At 41.6% G+C, this 18,076-nt stretch overlaps 1 protein-coding gene across 2 annotated transcripts in view; it reads right to left on the bottom strand.

The window, feature by feature from the left end:
• The window catches only part of jarid2b (jumonji, AT rich interactive domain 2b), a 112,188-nt gene that overhangs the window by 30,556 nt on the left and 63,556 nt on the right, over positions 1 to 18,076 (bottom strand). For both annotated transcript variants that reach the window (XM_031296242.2, XM_031296240.2), the window contains exon 4: positions 6,855 to 7,078. In XM_031296242.2, the coding sequence (XP_031152102.1) occupies positions 6,855 to 7,078 (224 nt within the window). The remainder of the gene's footprint in view (positions 1 to 6,854; positions 7,079 to 18,076) is intronic.

The raw sequence follows: 18,076 nt of genomic DNA, 5'->3' as shown, positions 1-18,076 counted from the left end.
AATACTGAAGCATTGTCCTTTAAATAGCCCACACTGAAGAGTTAAATAAGAAAAAGAAGAATAGAAAAAATACTTGAGGGAACACTGGAGCGCAAAAACTAGAAAATCCCTGTTCTTTCCCGACCAACAAACTACTGTAAGTCATATTGAAGTCATTATTACAACTTTCTTTTCTGAAGCATGACCTACATTTTGTGCACTAACAACTATTATTGGCCAGTTGGGGGACCTATGGTTACTGCATGTCACATCACATTTATTTTGAAAGCTTAGTTTAAATTTCATACTTTTATCAAAGCTTTCTTAAACACTAAAAGATAGAGCCTGGTTATAATTAATCTATGTTTGTGCCTTGAATCCAACTTTTCACTCAGCAGCTCTGCCAGTTTCTAATAACCTCTTCAGAGAGCTGGAGAGAAAGAAAAAAACAAAGTGTGTAGTAGCAGCAGATTCCCTGAACAGATAATATTGGAGATTTATCTGCTCTCTTTAACTTCTCACCGAGTTCTGTAGGGCAAAAAGTAACAGTTCAACAACTGTGAAATATGGCTTTTATATAATTCATAGTAACCCATGGGCCTGTTTCTATGCAGTAAAGAAGCCCTCATAACCCCTGTCCAGTGTGAGTTTATTTTGTGGGACAATTATAAGTGGCTGAAACCGTGCAGCAGTGCCGCTTTGTAGCAACGTAAAATCTCCTGGCTTTTAACCTGCGGATCAGCCCTCGGAGGTTTGGTGACCGCAGCACACATACAAACCAACAGATACAAAAAGCCACACACACACACACACACACACACACACACACACACACACACACACACACCTAGACACACACACACACACACACACACACACACACACACCTCGTTTATCTTGGCGACAGAGCAAACGCTTCTCTCTTAGACCAAACAAACACACAGAGGTGGCACACACACTGGTCCAATCAGCTTCTAATGACTTGCTTCATTAGCTAAATGGCTGTAATTTACTGCTCTGAACAGGGGTCAGAGGGCCAATGGCAAACAGACCACAGGGGCACCCAGGGGCAGAAATGGAAGGAGGAGTATGTGTTTGTTGGAGGGTGCAGGGAAGTGATGAAAGATGAAATGTTCAAATAGGGAGGGAGGAGGTGTGTGTGTACCCTACAGTACTTCTGTCCTTCTGGGAAACAAGTTCAACAGGGTAAGGATTTGGGAATAAATGCATTCAATACAAAGTTCACAGAGCTATAGTAAGCGTTCATATGGAGTAGAAACTAAAAAGAGGAAGAGAGATGAAGCAGACAGTGAATGTGAAAAGAAAATAAGAGACCAAATAAAATGTTTTCTAAAGATGCAGAAGGAAGCAGGATGGTAAAAGATAAGGACAAGACAGAAACAGATGTCACAAAAGCACAACTGTATCCTTTAATATATTCAAGATTTTGGATTTTGGAGAGAGGGAGAAGGGAGAGGACACACAGAGCCAGCCTGCCAAACTGATCTAGCGGTCCAATACCGACCACTGGCATCCCGACTACAGGAGTGGCTGTAGTACCAGAGATCCTGAATCCATCAGCTCCTAGAAAACACACATGAATGTGCACACACCCATACTTGGTGAAAGAATAAACATAACCCAGTCCTTCTTCAAGACCTCAAACAGGGCTCGAGCCCAATCCCCCAATTATACCATCTTTTCATCCGCCTCATTCTGACTGCAGACAAATCATAATTAGGTCTGAAACAATCTATTAGGATTGTCATTTTTAACGGGGCTCTTGGGTGTGGGGGGCATAATTACAAACCTTCCATTCTCTGGCTACCCTTCTTTTGTCCCCTTAACTGGAACTGAAACAATGAGGACAATTTAAATAGTCAATCAGGAGGGTTTAGCTACCATGGGGACATGTGGACGTGCCGGCTTTAGAACAAAGTGCTGCATGTGTGCACAGGACGTGTGAGAGCTGTTTTTTAGGGGAAGGTCAGAAAAGGAGACAAATTTAGGTTCCCTGGCATGGAGAGGAAAAGTTATCTCCTATGGCTGAGCTTTGCCAAAACATCATCACTCAGGGAGAAACAGAGAGAGAGAGAGACTGAGGAGGATTAGGGATTACATCTCCAACTGACATTCCTAGATGTCAGCAAAACAATTAACCCCACAAACAGTGGCTCTGCACTTGGAGAACGCAGAATCAGTTGGCATTGACGACCAACTTCTGCACAGCTTCATGAGTGACAGCAAAGTCACAACTCCTCCTCATACAGTTTCCAGGCTTTAATCAAATAGCAATCATGCATTAAAGAGAAAGAAAAGTACCTTATCCCTGAAGGAAATTCAGCTGTCACAGCAACAATGAAAGACACATGAGTAGCTGTCAGACTTGAAATCATATTTCCAGGAGTGAAAATGTGTTTCTAGTTAAGCGAGATTGTCAGACAATAAAAATACCATAAAACAAAATCAAACAATCTAGCTACAAAGATAGAGGTCCCAAGCCCAGTTTCCAGGATTGGCAGTCATTTCTTCAAAAGCAATTAGTGAGAAGTCCACATTTGCCTCATATTTGTAATCACGTACTGGGAATCTGAGGTCTTTGGTTCACTAGGTCAGGGATGGGAGGTTATGTAAGCAGAGCAGAGAAACTGGACTCACTGAACCTGACAGAGACGCACCATGCTGGGGTTCACAGACATGGAGGAAGGCTCAGAGGGCAAAGAGGTAAACATGGCAGTGGTGCACATATACACAGACACACACACACACACACACACACACACACACACACACATATACACAGACACACAGACACACAGACACACAGACACACAAAATCACACTCCTGGAAATGAATCTTATGCAAGAGACTCATTTCCAGGAGTGTGTGTGCAGGCTGTTATTCATTTACTCCCTAATCTATTCTTATCTCATCTATGTCAATGTGAAAACTGTGCTTGTATGGGAGTGTGTACATGTGTGTGTGACGTTTTTGTGCTTCAATGAGAACAAACTTCAGTAAATAACTTCTTTCCAAAATGCAAAAAAACAAACAATGTCTGATATTTGCTGTTGAATATGTTAAAGATGCTCAAAAATGAAAAGTAAAAGGTCAGAGAGAAACTAGTACCACTTGTAAGTTATGCAGTTAACACCCATGACAACAATCATGAAAGATAGTGCTATTTAATGGTATCTCAATTTGGAATGAAACCCTTCATGACTTGGAAAACCTGGAGTGGGCCAACATTGAGCACTAAGATCTGAATCTATTCATTCTGCTCCTCTGAGTGCTGCCCCCACCCTGCCAACAACAGCACTACACCCTGTAGGTTACCAGAGGCAGACAGAGCCAGAGGCAGACTGTCTGGCTACTACCCAAATGGCTTTCTCCATGGATATAAACAGCGCAACTACAGGCCTGGACCACACATAAACACCATTCTGAGAGCACAGGCAAGGAGTGAGCACTCAGCTTGTGTGCAAGTGTGTGTGTGTGTGTGTGTGTGTGTGTAGGAGAAAGAGATGAGCAGTGAGATAAATACAGAATATAGGCCCTAGACAGTGTGGGTGGTGAGCAAACATGGTGTGCATCCTTCCATACAGTAGACAGAAATCTTGTTTTTCACTTCTGTGTCCGTTACTCCCACGTTGCATCAGAATTATTTCCTCGGATACAGCAACAACACCACCACGACCCATTTAGTTTATTTGTGTGGCGAGGAAAAAAAATCCCAAAAGAATAAGATGTCGTCAATTACAAACTCCCAATTGGATGCAAAGGAGTAACATGCAGAATGATGGAAAACCTAGTCGTGAATTCACAATATGGAATAAGACAAGAGTTCAGGTTTCACAACATTTGTTTCTTTTTTGTTGCTCACTTTACAGCTTCAAATCCTTCATGTTTTAACTAATTTTATGTAGCTGTCCCAACGAGTGATGGATAAAAGCCTTTGAGGTGGATACGTAATGTTTACCAGATAAGAAAAGCAAACACGGCAGTGGGTGTGCGTGGGGGTGTGTGTTTACACGTTGTGAACGTTTGACCTGGGACGGATCCCAAAAATCACCAGTGATAGGGTTTTAGGGTAGAAATACTGAAGAAAGAGAATTAGGGAGATAATGGATTGGAGATTTCCATAATATAGCTAGAGATCCTGTCAGAGGCATTTTGGTAGCAGGCATGAAGCAACCTAATGTGTGTGGTGGTCAGATCACCAGAGAGACATGTATCAGAATCTTAAAAGGGATTTGGGGTTTTAGACGATATCAAAGACTTGAGTCCCTTTGAAAAGATTAACCAAGCTAACACGGTAGGCTGTGTCTTGTCATATACCCTGGATGCTGTGTGTGTGCATTACACACACAGACGCGGGCACACACACACACACACACACACACACACACACACACACTGACGCGGACACACACACACACTGACGCGGACACACACAATGACGCGGATCAGTGGTGAGCATGGATTTGCACTCATGCACACGCTTGAACACACGCAACTTGGACACACAACCTCAAGGGCTCGGCTGACATTCTCCCATGTCCTTCTCTTGGTAAGGGTCCCTGCGTATGGGTCATATGAGAGGCCAAGGGGAAAAATGAGCAGAAGAAGCCCGCACTGGAAAATGTCATCCTCACAGCATGGATAGTAGACACACACAGAGTTAAACTGGGTCTATAAATACAGCAGTAAAGCAGGGAGCGGCAGAGTGGAAAAAGCCCAGTGGAAAACCATCCAATCGTTAGCTTAGCAGCCTAGCTCTAAAATTAGCATTAGTAGCGCAGTAGAGTACACGACACACACACACACACAAAATCAGCTTACAAGGCACCATTCCTAACCTTAATTATAAAGAGAGAAAGCAGCAAAACTGAGTCAGGACCAGCCACCTACACCTCATTAGTCTACCACTCCACATGTAAGGGTGGAGCTAGTTTAGCACCCAAAACTCAGAATAATCTCAGCTTCAAAGTACATGGGACATTATATCATTAGCCTATGTAACATCCTGGCCTATATATGCTAATCAAAGGCCCCTCTCACCAAAGGCTTCAGTCAGTTTTAGCAACCTCCAATTATACGTTCCTGAATGAGCCCTGTAAGGTTAAAATGACATTCCATAATTCTCGTCAGAATAGCAACGTATAGCCATCACGTCCCAACAGACTTGAATCTAAATGTGCCTTTCTTGAGTCTTTAGCCTACTTTGTTAGCTGGGCAGAGGTTAATGACGATAACAGCAATTGAATCTGAAGTGAGGGGTTTTGTCTTCCAAATGAGTTAATTCTGGCTGTGAGGACATGTTTAAAAAAAGTGGAGTAGGATATTTAACAAAGGATAAAATGAAGATAGCAAAGAGAGGTCACAACCAAGGTCGTTTGAGAAAATGGTCCTAAAAACTTTTTATTATTAAGGACTTGAATGTGTCACTCCCTCTCCTTTCATGTTTTATAAAAAAGGGTGATTTAAGACAGCTATGAATGTTGTAGAGAATGTTATTGTTCAACAGATGTGTGTTTTACCATGGAAAATCTGTTTACTGTAATACTTCCTCCATAGTGACCCTTAGTGATCTTATTTTGAAGAGCCGTTTTTCAGTCATTTTGTGGATGTTAATTTAAAGTTGAATTTCTCTCTCTTTGTACCAAGTTTTCTGCAAGCTCAAGGTTTATAAGTTACAGTAGAGATTTAAAAGAGGACTCGTAGGTTTGGGTCTTAAAACATGGGTCTTTGGTCTTGAAACTTTTAAAGAAATTGAGGAAGCAGAACACAAACGTTTTGCAGTGTCCTGGCAGCAGACTAGCCTTCTGTGTTTGCTGACCAGCAGACCATAGATCATAAGTAACATGATTCCTTCATTAACTCCAGAGGAAGACAGAACAGGATTATACACAGGCAGTTTATATGGGTGTGTGATAGTGTGGTAGTACCTGCATTCATTTAACCCAAATAGTTTTTCCAGTTAAGAGAATCCCAATAAACAATCACACACAGACACACACAGAGACACACAGAGACACACACACCTAATTACTCTGCCATGGTTTTTACAGTTCATTTAACATTAAAGGTGCTACATAGTGTCGATGAACCTGCGTAGTGGTTGTGTGTGTGTGTGTGTGTGTGTGTGTGTGTGTGTGTGTGTGTGTGCGTGTGCGTGTGCGTGTGAGGGCGGGGGGAGGGGGGGGGTGACAGTACTATATGCACGAACAGCTGCTGTGGTAGAGGGTGATAGGCAGGGTGTTAAAGAGACAGATAGTTGTTGAAAGGTAGGAGGGGGAGATCTGTTAGCTGATGAAATGCAGGATAATCTTAGCCTTGGGCAAGTACACAGTTATTTGTAGTATGTGTGTGGGTATTATGTGAGTGGGTGGAGGGTGATCAAAACCTGAACTAACAAAACTTACTATATGTGCTCTTAAATTGCTTATGTATGCATCTTTTAGTGCACGTTTGCCTAAAATAAGGAGCAGAGCAAAGCGTTTAACCACAGTTCGGGTTTCCCTTTACATCTTAATATGAGACAATCCATCTCAGTCTGACAATATCCGCACGTGGCTGCATATACTGTACAACAGGTCTTAGAAATGCTGTGTGTGTTCATAAGCTTGCTATTAGAAGCTAACATAGTGTTGGCCCAAAAACAACCAGACAGTATCAACCTGTTGTCCAGCCTCAGTGTAGTGTGTGTAATGTGTAGTTTGGCTTTCTAGCAGAGATCCGTGTCTTGGACCCGAATAAAAACCTCTAATATTAGAGTAAGACATATCTGCAGCTTTCTTGTTCAACAATATCCCTCCGTTTCTACCGCTGGTTGTAATTATGTCTCCATCTGCTCCGTTCTGCTGAGTCTTACCTCTGAGGCAAAGGAAGGTGAGAAAGTCCTCCGTCTTGGGCTTGCGTCTGGACAGGTCCTGAATGGACAAGGACAGAGACGAAGAGGAGAGCGATGACAGGGATGTGGAGGGCACAGTGGCTAGGGTGGTGTTCAGGCTGCCTGGGTCGGCCACCTTGACGGGCGTAGTGCTGGGCGAGTTGGGCTGCGACTGGGCAAACTTCCTCTGGGCCTGGAGCCGAGGTCTGAGAGAGAGAGAGAGAGAGAGAGAGAGAGAGAGAGAGAGAGAGAGAGAGAGAGAGAGAGAGATTCAGTATATATAATATGTATTATTTAATTACAGTTAAACACAGCAGTGGGCCATCACTGCAAGGAGACTGCCATGACTGCTTGAGATAATAGGGGTTGTTTACATGGAAATGAGCACTGCAGGACTTACATGTAAGATAAATCACATTGATTTAAAATAATCAAATACAATCATCATCAGGACAAAACATGAAAAACATGCACACACAGAAGTTACCACCATATTAGCCCAGTGTAGGTAGAGCAGATCCTGTATACCCCAAATGTTGTACCAGGTATGTGGTGCTGATATCATTCATCACTATAAATCTCAGCAAAGACAAAGCAGACTGCAGCTGACTAAAATCACGTTTGCCGTTTTACATTCATGCACAAACACACACCCTCTCTCATTGTTTTTATCACTGTGGCTCGATAGCTATTGTCTCACTGTAGAGTGGATTGCTGAAACAATTATCCTGTAGTGAAGAATTGATCACCTTTGTGTGTGTGTGTGTGTGTGTGTGTGTGTGTGTGTGTGTGTGTGTGTGTGTGTGTGTGTGTGTGTGTGTGTGTGTGTGTGTGCGTGCGCATTTGCAGTTGTTCAGGCGACACTGGGTGAAAGCCCATCGTGATCACTTAGATATGCAGACACCCACACACTCAACGGATGACATGGTCATCCAGTGAGTATGTGGGTGTGTTTGCATGTGAATGTATGTATTTTACATTAATAAATTACACCGAAAAACTACATGTGCGTAGTCACAGATACTGCACTGAGCCAAAGATAATGAAGCTGTCACAGAACAACTCAAGTTTACTCATCTTGCTATCTTTCTGTATTTCTTTCTACTTCATTTTCAGTTTTCTACCATTATATTGTCTTGCTTTTCTCTTTCCCCTCGAAGATACGCTTACTTTTCTCTGTGGTGCACAAAGCCTTTGAGGTGCCTCTCTCATTTTTCTCTCTGCTTGACTCTTTTCTCTATTTATTTGACAGTGTGTGTCAGTGGCGGTGAGGAAAGGAGGAGAATATTAAAGAAGTGGGTGTCTGAGAGAAAGCGATGGACTTAAGTGTGACACGTAAGTCCACACCGCCTCCCTCGCAACCCACACACTTGGGTGTGGACACACACACACACACACACACATCGATTAGTGCTGCTGTGTGTGTGCAGAGAGCTATGCCATAAATGTTGAGGGGTAGTGATAAAAGCAATGTGACATCCTGGTATTATGTCAATTTGCCGTGGACCGGATTGTGAAGTAAGGGAAGATAGGATCATGTCTGGAGAACACCCACAATGCATTTGGTGCACAGCTCCGATTACACTTCAATCAGAGAACAGCGTGGTGTCAAAACGTGTCAATTTCCTGCTGTGACATGGGTGTAAGCTCAATATGTGAGAAATTGTGAGATGATTGCACGCACATTGGCAAAGCGCTGCATTTGGACGTGGGGTAGGAGAAAACTGAACAAACAACTGTTAACGGTGAAAGGTTTACTCACTCATTTTACTGAATAGAAGGTGTTACAGTGCTGCCTTATTTTAACATTCACTTAAAAAGCTAGGTGCGTAGAGGATGTTTTCCCCTGGTAATACAGAACAAAGAACATGACAATTCCAGAGGCACAACAACACAATGAAGACAGGTGTCACTTCACACAAGCCTGTGATTTACTTGCAAAATAAGGAGAAAAAAGTGATAGGGCGAGAAGGTGGAACATAAACTTAGGAATTGAGATACAACTAAAGAATGGAAGAGAGAAAGAAAAAGAGAAAAACTAACCAATAAGAAGAGAAGCTGAGTTTTTCTGGTTGCCAACCAGTTTAGATGAAGGTTATAGTGGTATAGATAGAGTAGTAAATAAAAGAGAGAAGAAGTGACATGGAATAAGAATGGACATGACAGAGACAGACAAGGATATAGAGAAGGAAAAACATCAGAAAGAAATCAAAAACTGGCAATATGCAGTGAATAAACCAATGAAAATCAAAACCCAGTAAAGGCCAGTTACAGAGGAAGAGTGTGACAAACAACTAGAGAGACAAAGTGTGAGAAAATTTGGTAAAATGGTACTATATTAAAATATAAACTGAGTGGTTTTGCACTATAATCTGTGTAACTCTACATAACAAGCTATAACTCTGAAAGTGTATGAGAAGGTGGAAGCCTTCTCTCTCTGTTTATATCTCCTTCTGAAGCGCTCAGCACTGATATCAGAATATCAAGGTCACTCATCTATAGGCAAAAAGCCGAGTAGCAGAGGAGCACTGAAGCCATGGCTGCAGGTGTGTGTGTGTGTGTGTGTGTGTGTGTGTGTGTGTGTGTGTGTGTGTGTGTGTGTGTGTGTGTGTGTGTGTGTGTGTACACATGTGGCGCACGAGAGGCCAGCTGAATAGACTGAAGTCGTTTTGTAAAAGTGTCTATATGAATGCATGAGGAGGCCTGCAGAAGGCTATGAGAGGAGGCTGACAGTGTTTTACATGTGTGTGTGTGTGTGTGTGTGTGTGTGTGTGAGTGAGGGTTGAATTGCAGTCATGCAAGTATATTCGTAGGATCAGTTCAGAGTGAGAAAAAAAACTGCAGATGTTGCAGAAAAACAAAGGGTGCAGCAGAAATTGGTTTCTCAAAAAAGGTAAAATGGGCAGTACTAAGAAATAACTGTCATCCAATGAGAAATTGGACACATTAGCAACAGGTCATAAAAAAAAAAAAAAAAATCATTGATTGGAAGAATATAAAAAATAGGAGGAGTTTCCCCTGAGGAGCGGGGCCCACAAGGAAGATATACTGTAAACAGGGAGACAAGGGGCTCATTTCTTTAGTAGGGGACCTGGATCTCTGCTCGGGTTTAAGCTGTGTCAAACTTTTTTGAGCACATTAAACTCTTTTCACATCAGACTCTGCCTAACTCCGTCTGGAATTTTTATAAGACTTTTGGGACTTTATGAAACTTCAATTAGATACAGCAAAAAGTGTTTGATAGAGGAAAAGTCGTTTTGGAGGATCCGAGCCATCAACCTGGCCCTTGGCGTTGGACCTTGTCCAAACACAACAGAGGTAAAGCACAATCCTCTTTTGTTCCACACATTCACATTGTGTCCATTAGGCTGGCCAGGCTTGTTGTTGCCTGACTCGAGGGACTCAACATGTATACATACAAATGCAAACACTTCCACATACACACACGTAAAGATACAAAATACATACTTATACCCTCGCTTCACTTCTGTCCTCATGAAACATTTACCTTCTCAGTCTGCACACACACCATAACAAAACATTGCTTCTGTTGTGACCACTAGGGATGGGGAGTGCATGGCATACTGACAGAGAGAAGTAGGGAAAGGGATGAGGCCAAAGCCAGAAAGTGAGGGGGGGTGAAGGGGATGTGCAGAGGTACCCTGGAAGCAGGGAGGTCTGCTTGATTGCAAGACCAGCAAATATATAGTGTGTGAAAAGAAGATAAGTGATGGAGAGGGGAAGGAAATACACACAATGTACACTACGCAATCAGAGTTAGGTAACTTTAACCACAAACATGCCACCACATCCATTTTGGCATTTCGACACAGTGCATACTGTGTACTTGTGTAGACAGAGACACAGACAGACACACACAGACACACAAAGTAAGCGGTGGAGAGACGGAGCTCTCCATTAAAGCCTCTATGGTAAGCTAAGCCCTGGATAGTTTTATTGCTCCGGCCTAAGATGAATAGGATCCTATTGACTGCTTAAAAAGAGAGTAAGAGGGAATAACACAGAAAAAAAACAGACAGCATGACAACAGAAATAAAACACAAGCAACTGTGCAAAAGAATAGGAACAGAGACAGATGAGCTAGTAAAGCTTTGTGCTTACCACATCTTGTCTAGACAGTCAACCAGAGCCTCTTTAGACAGGCTTCAGGTTTTCCTGGGATGATTGTGTTACCCATTATTAACTAACATGGGAAATATGCTTGGGGGGAAGGGGGCAAATTACAGGTAATCTCTAGTAATTTGACAAAATTTTGTTTATGTACATTTCTCTAGGCATAATCAGTTGTCATATTTCTTTTGGTATGCTGACGGCAAAGATGAGGCTAATAAAAAGGTAATAAAAGCAGATCTGCTTCACTGATGGTGTAATGACATAAGGGTCTGGCAGTGAATCTACAACGCAGGAGAGTGGATAAATAAAACGCTATCACCTTACATTGCAAAAAATGACAACTTCAGCAGCAAGAAATAACTTTAAAGCTCTCTTCTTTTGGGAAATAGTGCTCAGGTGGCAAAACAGAATTACAGTTTTTATCACTATTAAGGGTGTCAGGAAATTAGTGCATGAGAAACATTTGTAGTATCACATATTTAATAAATACAAATAACAGATACATCTGAAATTACAGATTATACCCAAAGTTTGCCAATATGTCAATGCTGAGCCACATCTCATGAGTTGCAGCAAATGAGGAGACAATCAATCATGCATGAGAAAGGATTGACACACACACAAACACTTCAGAGTCCCAAGGATCAGGTAAATATTGAGAAATCAGCATGGGAACAATTTGCAATGACATGACACATTTTAAGTGCTGCCTTTGCACTTTGGGCTCAGTGGTAACAAGCCTCTGATTTAGCCCTCTGTCTGCCCAGAAGAGGGCTGTGTGTGTGTGTGCGTGCATGCATGTGTGTGTGTGTCAGGGTACACTGTGTGTGTCAGGGTACACTATGTTCACAAGAGTGTTAAGCTATAGAATACTTATTAGTACGGTACCATGGTAGGTAAGTGAGGCTTACGTAAGAAAAATTCAAGTGATTGGCCTGACTGAAGGAGAATGAGAGGAGGGCTGGAGAGACGCAGGGAGGGAAAAGAGGAAACCGATCCAATAGCGGGAGAAAAGGTAAAGCGATTACAGCAGGATGTCCCCATTCATCCCTTTCTAATCCACCTTTCATCCATCCCTTCCTCCCTCCATCCCTTCCTGCTACCCCCACCCCCCCAGCCATCAACCCTTCAAAGGGCTGCTCTAATGTCTAATATTACACATGCCACCGTAGCTGCTAGAGCATTGATTATCTCTGGTAGAAACAAAGTGAGAAAATTTGACGATCCTGTCAGCCAGCCATTCGGGTAAAGGAGGAAGACGAAAGGGAGAGGACAAAGGGCCATGTTTGACTTCCCTTTAACACATAAAATGAAGTAAGATGAAAAATGGGAAGGAGGTGGTGATGAAGGGACACGGGGACAGAGAGAAAGATGAGCTACAGCTACTTTAATGTGTTTTACTTAGCCAAAGCCAGGCCACCGTGTGCTCAGGAAGCACAGTTGTGCACAGTGACATATAGTAGATCACACACATGCACATGAAAGCTGTCAATAAAAGACTCAATTCTTCTTTCCAGTGATGGCTGTTTCCATGGGAACTGCTACGATGGCAAGATTTTTCACTGATGTGGTCATCTCGAGTTATGCTACGAGGGCATTGGCAAGCATCCACCCTGCTGAAGTGTCACTGAGCAAGACAGCAAAAAACGGAATTTATTCTTCAAACTCAGTCAATAACTCTAAAACCGTCAGTGCAGGAGAAGAGTATCACAAATAGAAACGTCCAACCATAACTGGCTCCTTAAACCAGTTTACTGTCAGCCAAAGCACATCGGCAGGGTGCAGAGTGCAAAAAAACTAGATGACTAAGCAGATGTGTGCTTGTGTGTGTATAAAGCTGACAACAGCTGATATATTAAACCGCATTTCAACTCATTTGTGAATAAAACACTTAAAATAGATGCAAAGGAAAAATACTTAAATGCCATTAGGCTGGACTGATAGTTGAAAAAGCAGTGTTCCATGCATGTTTGATTTATTGAATAAGCTATTGGCTTGGAACCTTTCAATTCGTTACGTATATTAATTATTGCTGAATGGAGTCCAATATGTACAAGTAATAGAACAGCATGGGGACAAACAAAGAGATAAAAAACGTGTCGAGACTTGTATTTAACAGCATGTAACTGATGACTCACTTTTAATTGCTCAAGCTTGAATAAACATTTGTATCTTGTATTTGGCACCAGATACAAAGCCAGTTTCGGATTCTAAAGTTAGACATGAAGCCTGATACTCAGCTTTCAATTTGATGTGGAACCAATTCTTTTGATTAAATTGACATTTAAAGCCAGATTCTACTTTAAGTTTTCCATTTTTCACCAAATATAGCATCGGAACTAATTCATTTAATGATTCAGTGGATCTAATGACACTGAGTGCACCTTACTGTGAGAGGGCATTTAATGAGGTGTGTGCCACTGGTCCTGAGGTCACATGCTGTACACTGTGTCCCTAGTAGACGATGCCTGGGTCCCCCACAGTGGAGTCGTGGCTGTAACTTATGTGTGGCAGTCGCTGTGTGGTTTGGATTCAGACCTTTGCTACACCACTGTAATTTTATATTTGGATAAGGTTGGCGAGTAGAGCATGAGGTAGAAGTCTTGTTGATTTGTTTCAGCCTCTGGCTGTGGTCGAAATGTTAAAAAAAGACCTCCTAAATCCTTTACTACTAACCACTTTCCCTTAACCATGATGGTAAACGTCATGAGGTCAAGGAAAGATGTGAAGGACAATTCAAAAGGAATTAGGAAAAGACAACCATGGTGCAAGGAGAATTCGACTGCCCTTACACTCGGCTGCGCAACCATGCGACGGCGGATGTTATTGACGTGGGTCTGCCGGTGAAACTACACTGTTCCGAAGGTGGACTACAGAAAGCGCATCTGGATACTTCACCCCGTGCGTTTTCACCGTTTTGTTTAATGCAGGCTCCCTAAACGTGGACAACCCGGTGGAAAATATTACTTCATAATTTTATTTCGCACCTTATTCTGCATTAATTATGTCTGCTCATGTGAAGCACATGCAATTTTGTTATTATAAAGCACTTAGCTGTAGGCTGTTTCTTGTATGAATGGTGTTGTATGCAAATAAAGTTTATTATCATTATTGGTTGCTCACTCCTGCCCACTCATTCATCCACATGAATCCCGATTATTGTATGAAAATAATTGTTAAGATAAGCAGAACGTTAGGCCTACGAATCTACTGTACATATTATATGTTATATGGGTTAGATGGTTGCGTGGTGGGTGAAAGAAATGCAACATTAATGAGGAAAATATTCTCTAAACTGTAAACACAGCAGAGCTGTTCGCTGCTGCTGCTGTGCGCATTTACGCATTAGGACAGCAGACAGCAGCATAACTACATTGATTATTTCAGAAGCTAAAAGTTATGTTTTCTATGTCAAGTTTGTAACTACAGTTTGTAGTTTTGCTGTTTAAATGTCCCACAATATTAGCTGTAGTGGCATTGCTGCATGCTTGGAAACGTTTACAGTTACTGAAAGCAGCCTCTCTAATCATTAAAGTAAATCTTTAAAGAATGCTCATAAATCAATACAATGCATCATTTAAAAAGATAAGCCTATAGGGACTGAAGAGAGGGAGTAAAAATAACTTATTTGGGTGGGTGTGGTGGATGATTTAAGTTATGGTAATTGATGTGGATGCCGACAGAGCCGATCTGCGCATTCTTACATAATATTCCTACTTTCACACATGGTTAAAATAATGTAGTCGTATCTGTAGTGACTTTCAACAAAACATATATTGAAAAAAAGCTACTGAGTGGCAAACGGGTGAACTTGTTTCAGACGCTGCTCTGGGCTAAAAATAAACCAATGACCAGTGCGATGTGTAACTTTAGATTCAGCAATCCATTCTGTAAACAAAAGCTCACTGTAATTTTACGCGTCAGAGACGAGAGTAAAGTTCTCGCAATGACCAGTTTATTAAACCACTCAAACAGTGCCATAATGTACATTATCATTATTATTAGATGGGTTGAAATGTCTCACAGAAAATAAAATGTACGCACGGTGCATACAGGATTAGGGCTGCCGGCACTACTGCACACCTTGATATTTTGAATATGAACGGCCAAATGGGGATGCTTTAAATTTTGCTGCCGCAAGGACTTGTGGGACAGCATTATCTCCTTTCCTTTCGTAAAGGATGGTCCGGTGTATCCTATGCTAAAGGAGATAAAAAGGAAGCTTTGAAGCACCTTTCCTTATCACTTAAACAATTCGAACGTCATCATCATGGCAGCTACTTTAACTACTTCCGGGTCATTTCACTCCAATAGGAACCTTCCTAAGCAAAATTGACTATTCGTCCGCAGCCTCTTGACTATGCACTCTTAATGCTGTGAAGTTCTTTGGATACAAGCTGTAGCCAGCAACGCCAAAAATGCAGTATTAATTGGAAAATAAATGTGTATCTCAATTGCATCCATTCCAATACTCCACGCACACTACTTGAAAGGAAAAGAGTACAAGAACAACAAATATAAATGATCCTTTGCGATAACTAGACTGTCAAGAGAGAGCAAACTGACAAAAACACAAAAAACAAAGCATAGACATTTGAATGTTGTATATTTATGTGTTTCAGTAATCAGAACTGTTTCAGTAAATACCAGTATACAGTCAAAATCTGGCTTCCATTTCTCATTGTTTTGTAGAAATATGGCACATTTGACTCAAGTCTTGAGCTTGTCCACAGTGTGTCCCAAAGTTTGATAGATGTTGGCATGAGTCTGGGCTTGTGTTCCCTAACATGGTAAAGGTTATTGTGTGAGGAGAAGAGCACTGATCCAGAGTCTGTACCTTAGGGGCTGTAACAATTGGCTCCAGATGGCCCACATGGTCCTGATAAAAGACTACCTCGCTGCAGCTGGCTCTGTCAGAGTGTGAGTGTGAGTGTGTGTGTGTGTGTGTGTGTGTGTGTGTGTCCATCTTGTCCAAATCAGAGCAACATGAATGTACATGTTTATGTACATAACAGTGAAATGTGTATTAATGTTTATGTGCAGGGATTAAGCGTTTAATCAATGTTTCCATCTATATTTATTTCTGTGTGTGTGTTGTCTGGCAGTCTTTTCTGATCTAATCCATCAGCAAATAAAACAGTGAAAAGAAGTTGTATATATGCGCAATGATCACACTTTAATTGACACCATGTGTATGTGTGGATATAAGCATTAAAGCGTGTGTATTGAAGAGACAAAGCTCCAAGGCTACTATGTTTTAGCAAACTGTTCTGTATTGCATTTAACTGTTACTTCACTGTATACCTTTTAGTTTGGCACATTATAAATTAAAGAGCTCTAAACCTGCGTATCAAATGAAGAAAATTAATCAGCTGGCCTTTACAGATGTTACTCTTAGCCTGTAGGGAGCAACTACCAGGATTAAAAGTGCATACTGATTGTTCAACTTGAGCTTGCAAAAACCTTTTTGTAAAAGACCACACATCATTCATGTCAATGTGTTTATTGCTTTTCTGTCTCCATGCATTTTGGAGGGGAGGCACTGCAGTGAATTGACCCACTGACCTCGTAACCTACACATATGCAAACAGCCCCTGTATATAGACCCCATTCACATATACAGTGAGCATGTGCACACCAGGCGCAAATAAACACCATCAACAGACAATGAGCCAAGGCCGCTGAGAGGACAACTATGGACACAAGTCCACTTATTGCTCACCATATTAGACCGAAAAGTATACACATTAGTCCACTGGAGCAGGCCTTAATAACTATGATAGTAATGTATATATACACACTGCAGCATATGGTTTTAACACTCAACTGCTCTGTGTTGACATCAAGATAAATATGATGGTGTTATTCAGAGGTGTGAAAGTGTGTGTGTGTGTGTGTGTGTCTGCCCCAGATCAGCCATGACAGCTATATGCTTCAAGCAGTCACAATAAGTCTAATATTCATTTGAGATAAAAGATATAGCAGGGCCTGTGTGCATATTTAAATATAACCTTGGATTTTCACTCACCACCCCTTTTTTATTGTATACAATGAGAGGGGAGATGGCCTGATAGGCAGATGTGGAGAGAAAAGACATCTTGACAATAGATCAAGCTTAGCTGTATCTCTGTGAATATATAAATGCTATATTAGGTCAGGTGGAAGTTAGCCATTGTCCCCTTTGTCACTTTAAAAAGAATGCTAATGTACAAAAGTGGCGCTGTACTTAAGCTAAACGCCACTAAAATAACTTCAAAAGACCAATAGAGCTTTGCGCAGATGTAGCCAGAGGTTTTGTATTTGTGTTTAATTACATGTCAGAAAAAAAGAATGATACAGTACTTCCTGCACTGCTTCCTTTCCCATCATGGCCACAAAGAAAAGATAAAACACTGCACTTTAATGCAGGCTTTGTTAGCAGTCAAGGTCCAATGCTCAGGGCTATTTGCCACCCCCACCCCATTCACAACATGCTAAACTCAAACTCTATGACCTCTGACCTTGCAGTCCTTCTTAAATCACTCCTGGGAGTGGCTGACCACAGCCAGATTAGGTCAATAAACATCAGAGATGGTTCTGTATGTGCTCAGCAATCAGGCTAATTAAGCCAGAGTCCCGTACGTAGACCTTCAGAGACCTTGAGTCGACTTGAGGCCTTGGGGCTAGAAACACAGGAGACTGTGGCTCAAACAAAAGATCTAGGACAATTGGGGTACAGTGGGGCTTAAATAAAATAAAAACGGGTACATAAACTAAATAGTAAACATTATTTTTCTGTTATTTTCATGATTTCCAATGTAAAGTATCTTGGTATCCTGTTGTGCTGCTGTTAGTACAACTAAGCTTGGAAAGGAAAGGTTGGAAAGAAAATGAAGTACACCTGTACACACAAGCATGCTAATCTGAGCCACAAACACACCCTTCCAATGGGTCACTGCACTCTGCAATGGAGCTTCACGGTTGAAACATTTTTCTTTTCACACACAACTTCCAAGTGAGCTCTGGCTTTAATAGCACAGCAAGGTGTAGTGTTGCTTGCCTTTGGCTTAATCCAGCTATCTTTAAAAAGA

This window comes from Sander lucioperca, chromosome 16 (genome assembly GCF_008315115.2).
Source record: "Sander lucioperca isolate FBNREF2018 chromosome 16, SLUC_FBN_1.2, whole genome shotgun sequence".
Classification (NCBI taxonomy): domain Eukaryota; kingdom Metazoa; phylum Chordata; class Actinopteri; order Perciformes; family Percidae; genus Sander; species Sander lucioperca.
Note: the sequence above shows the minus strand (reverse complement) of the source record. Positions and strands in the feature narration are given on the sequence as shown.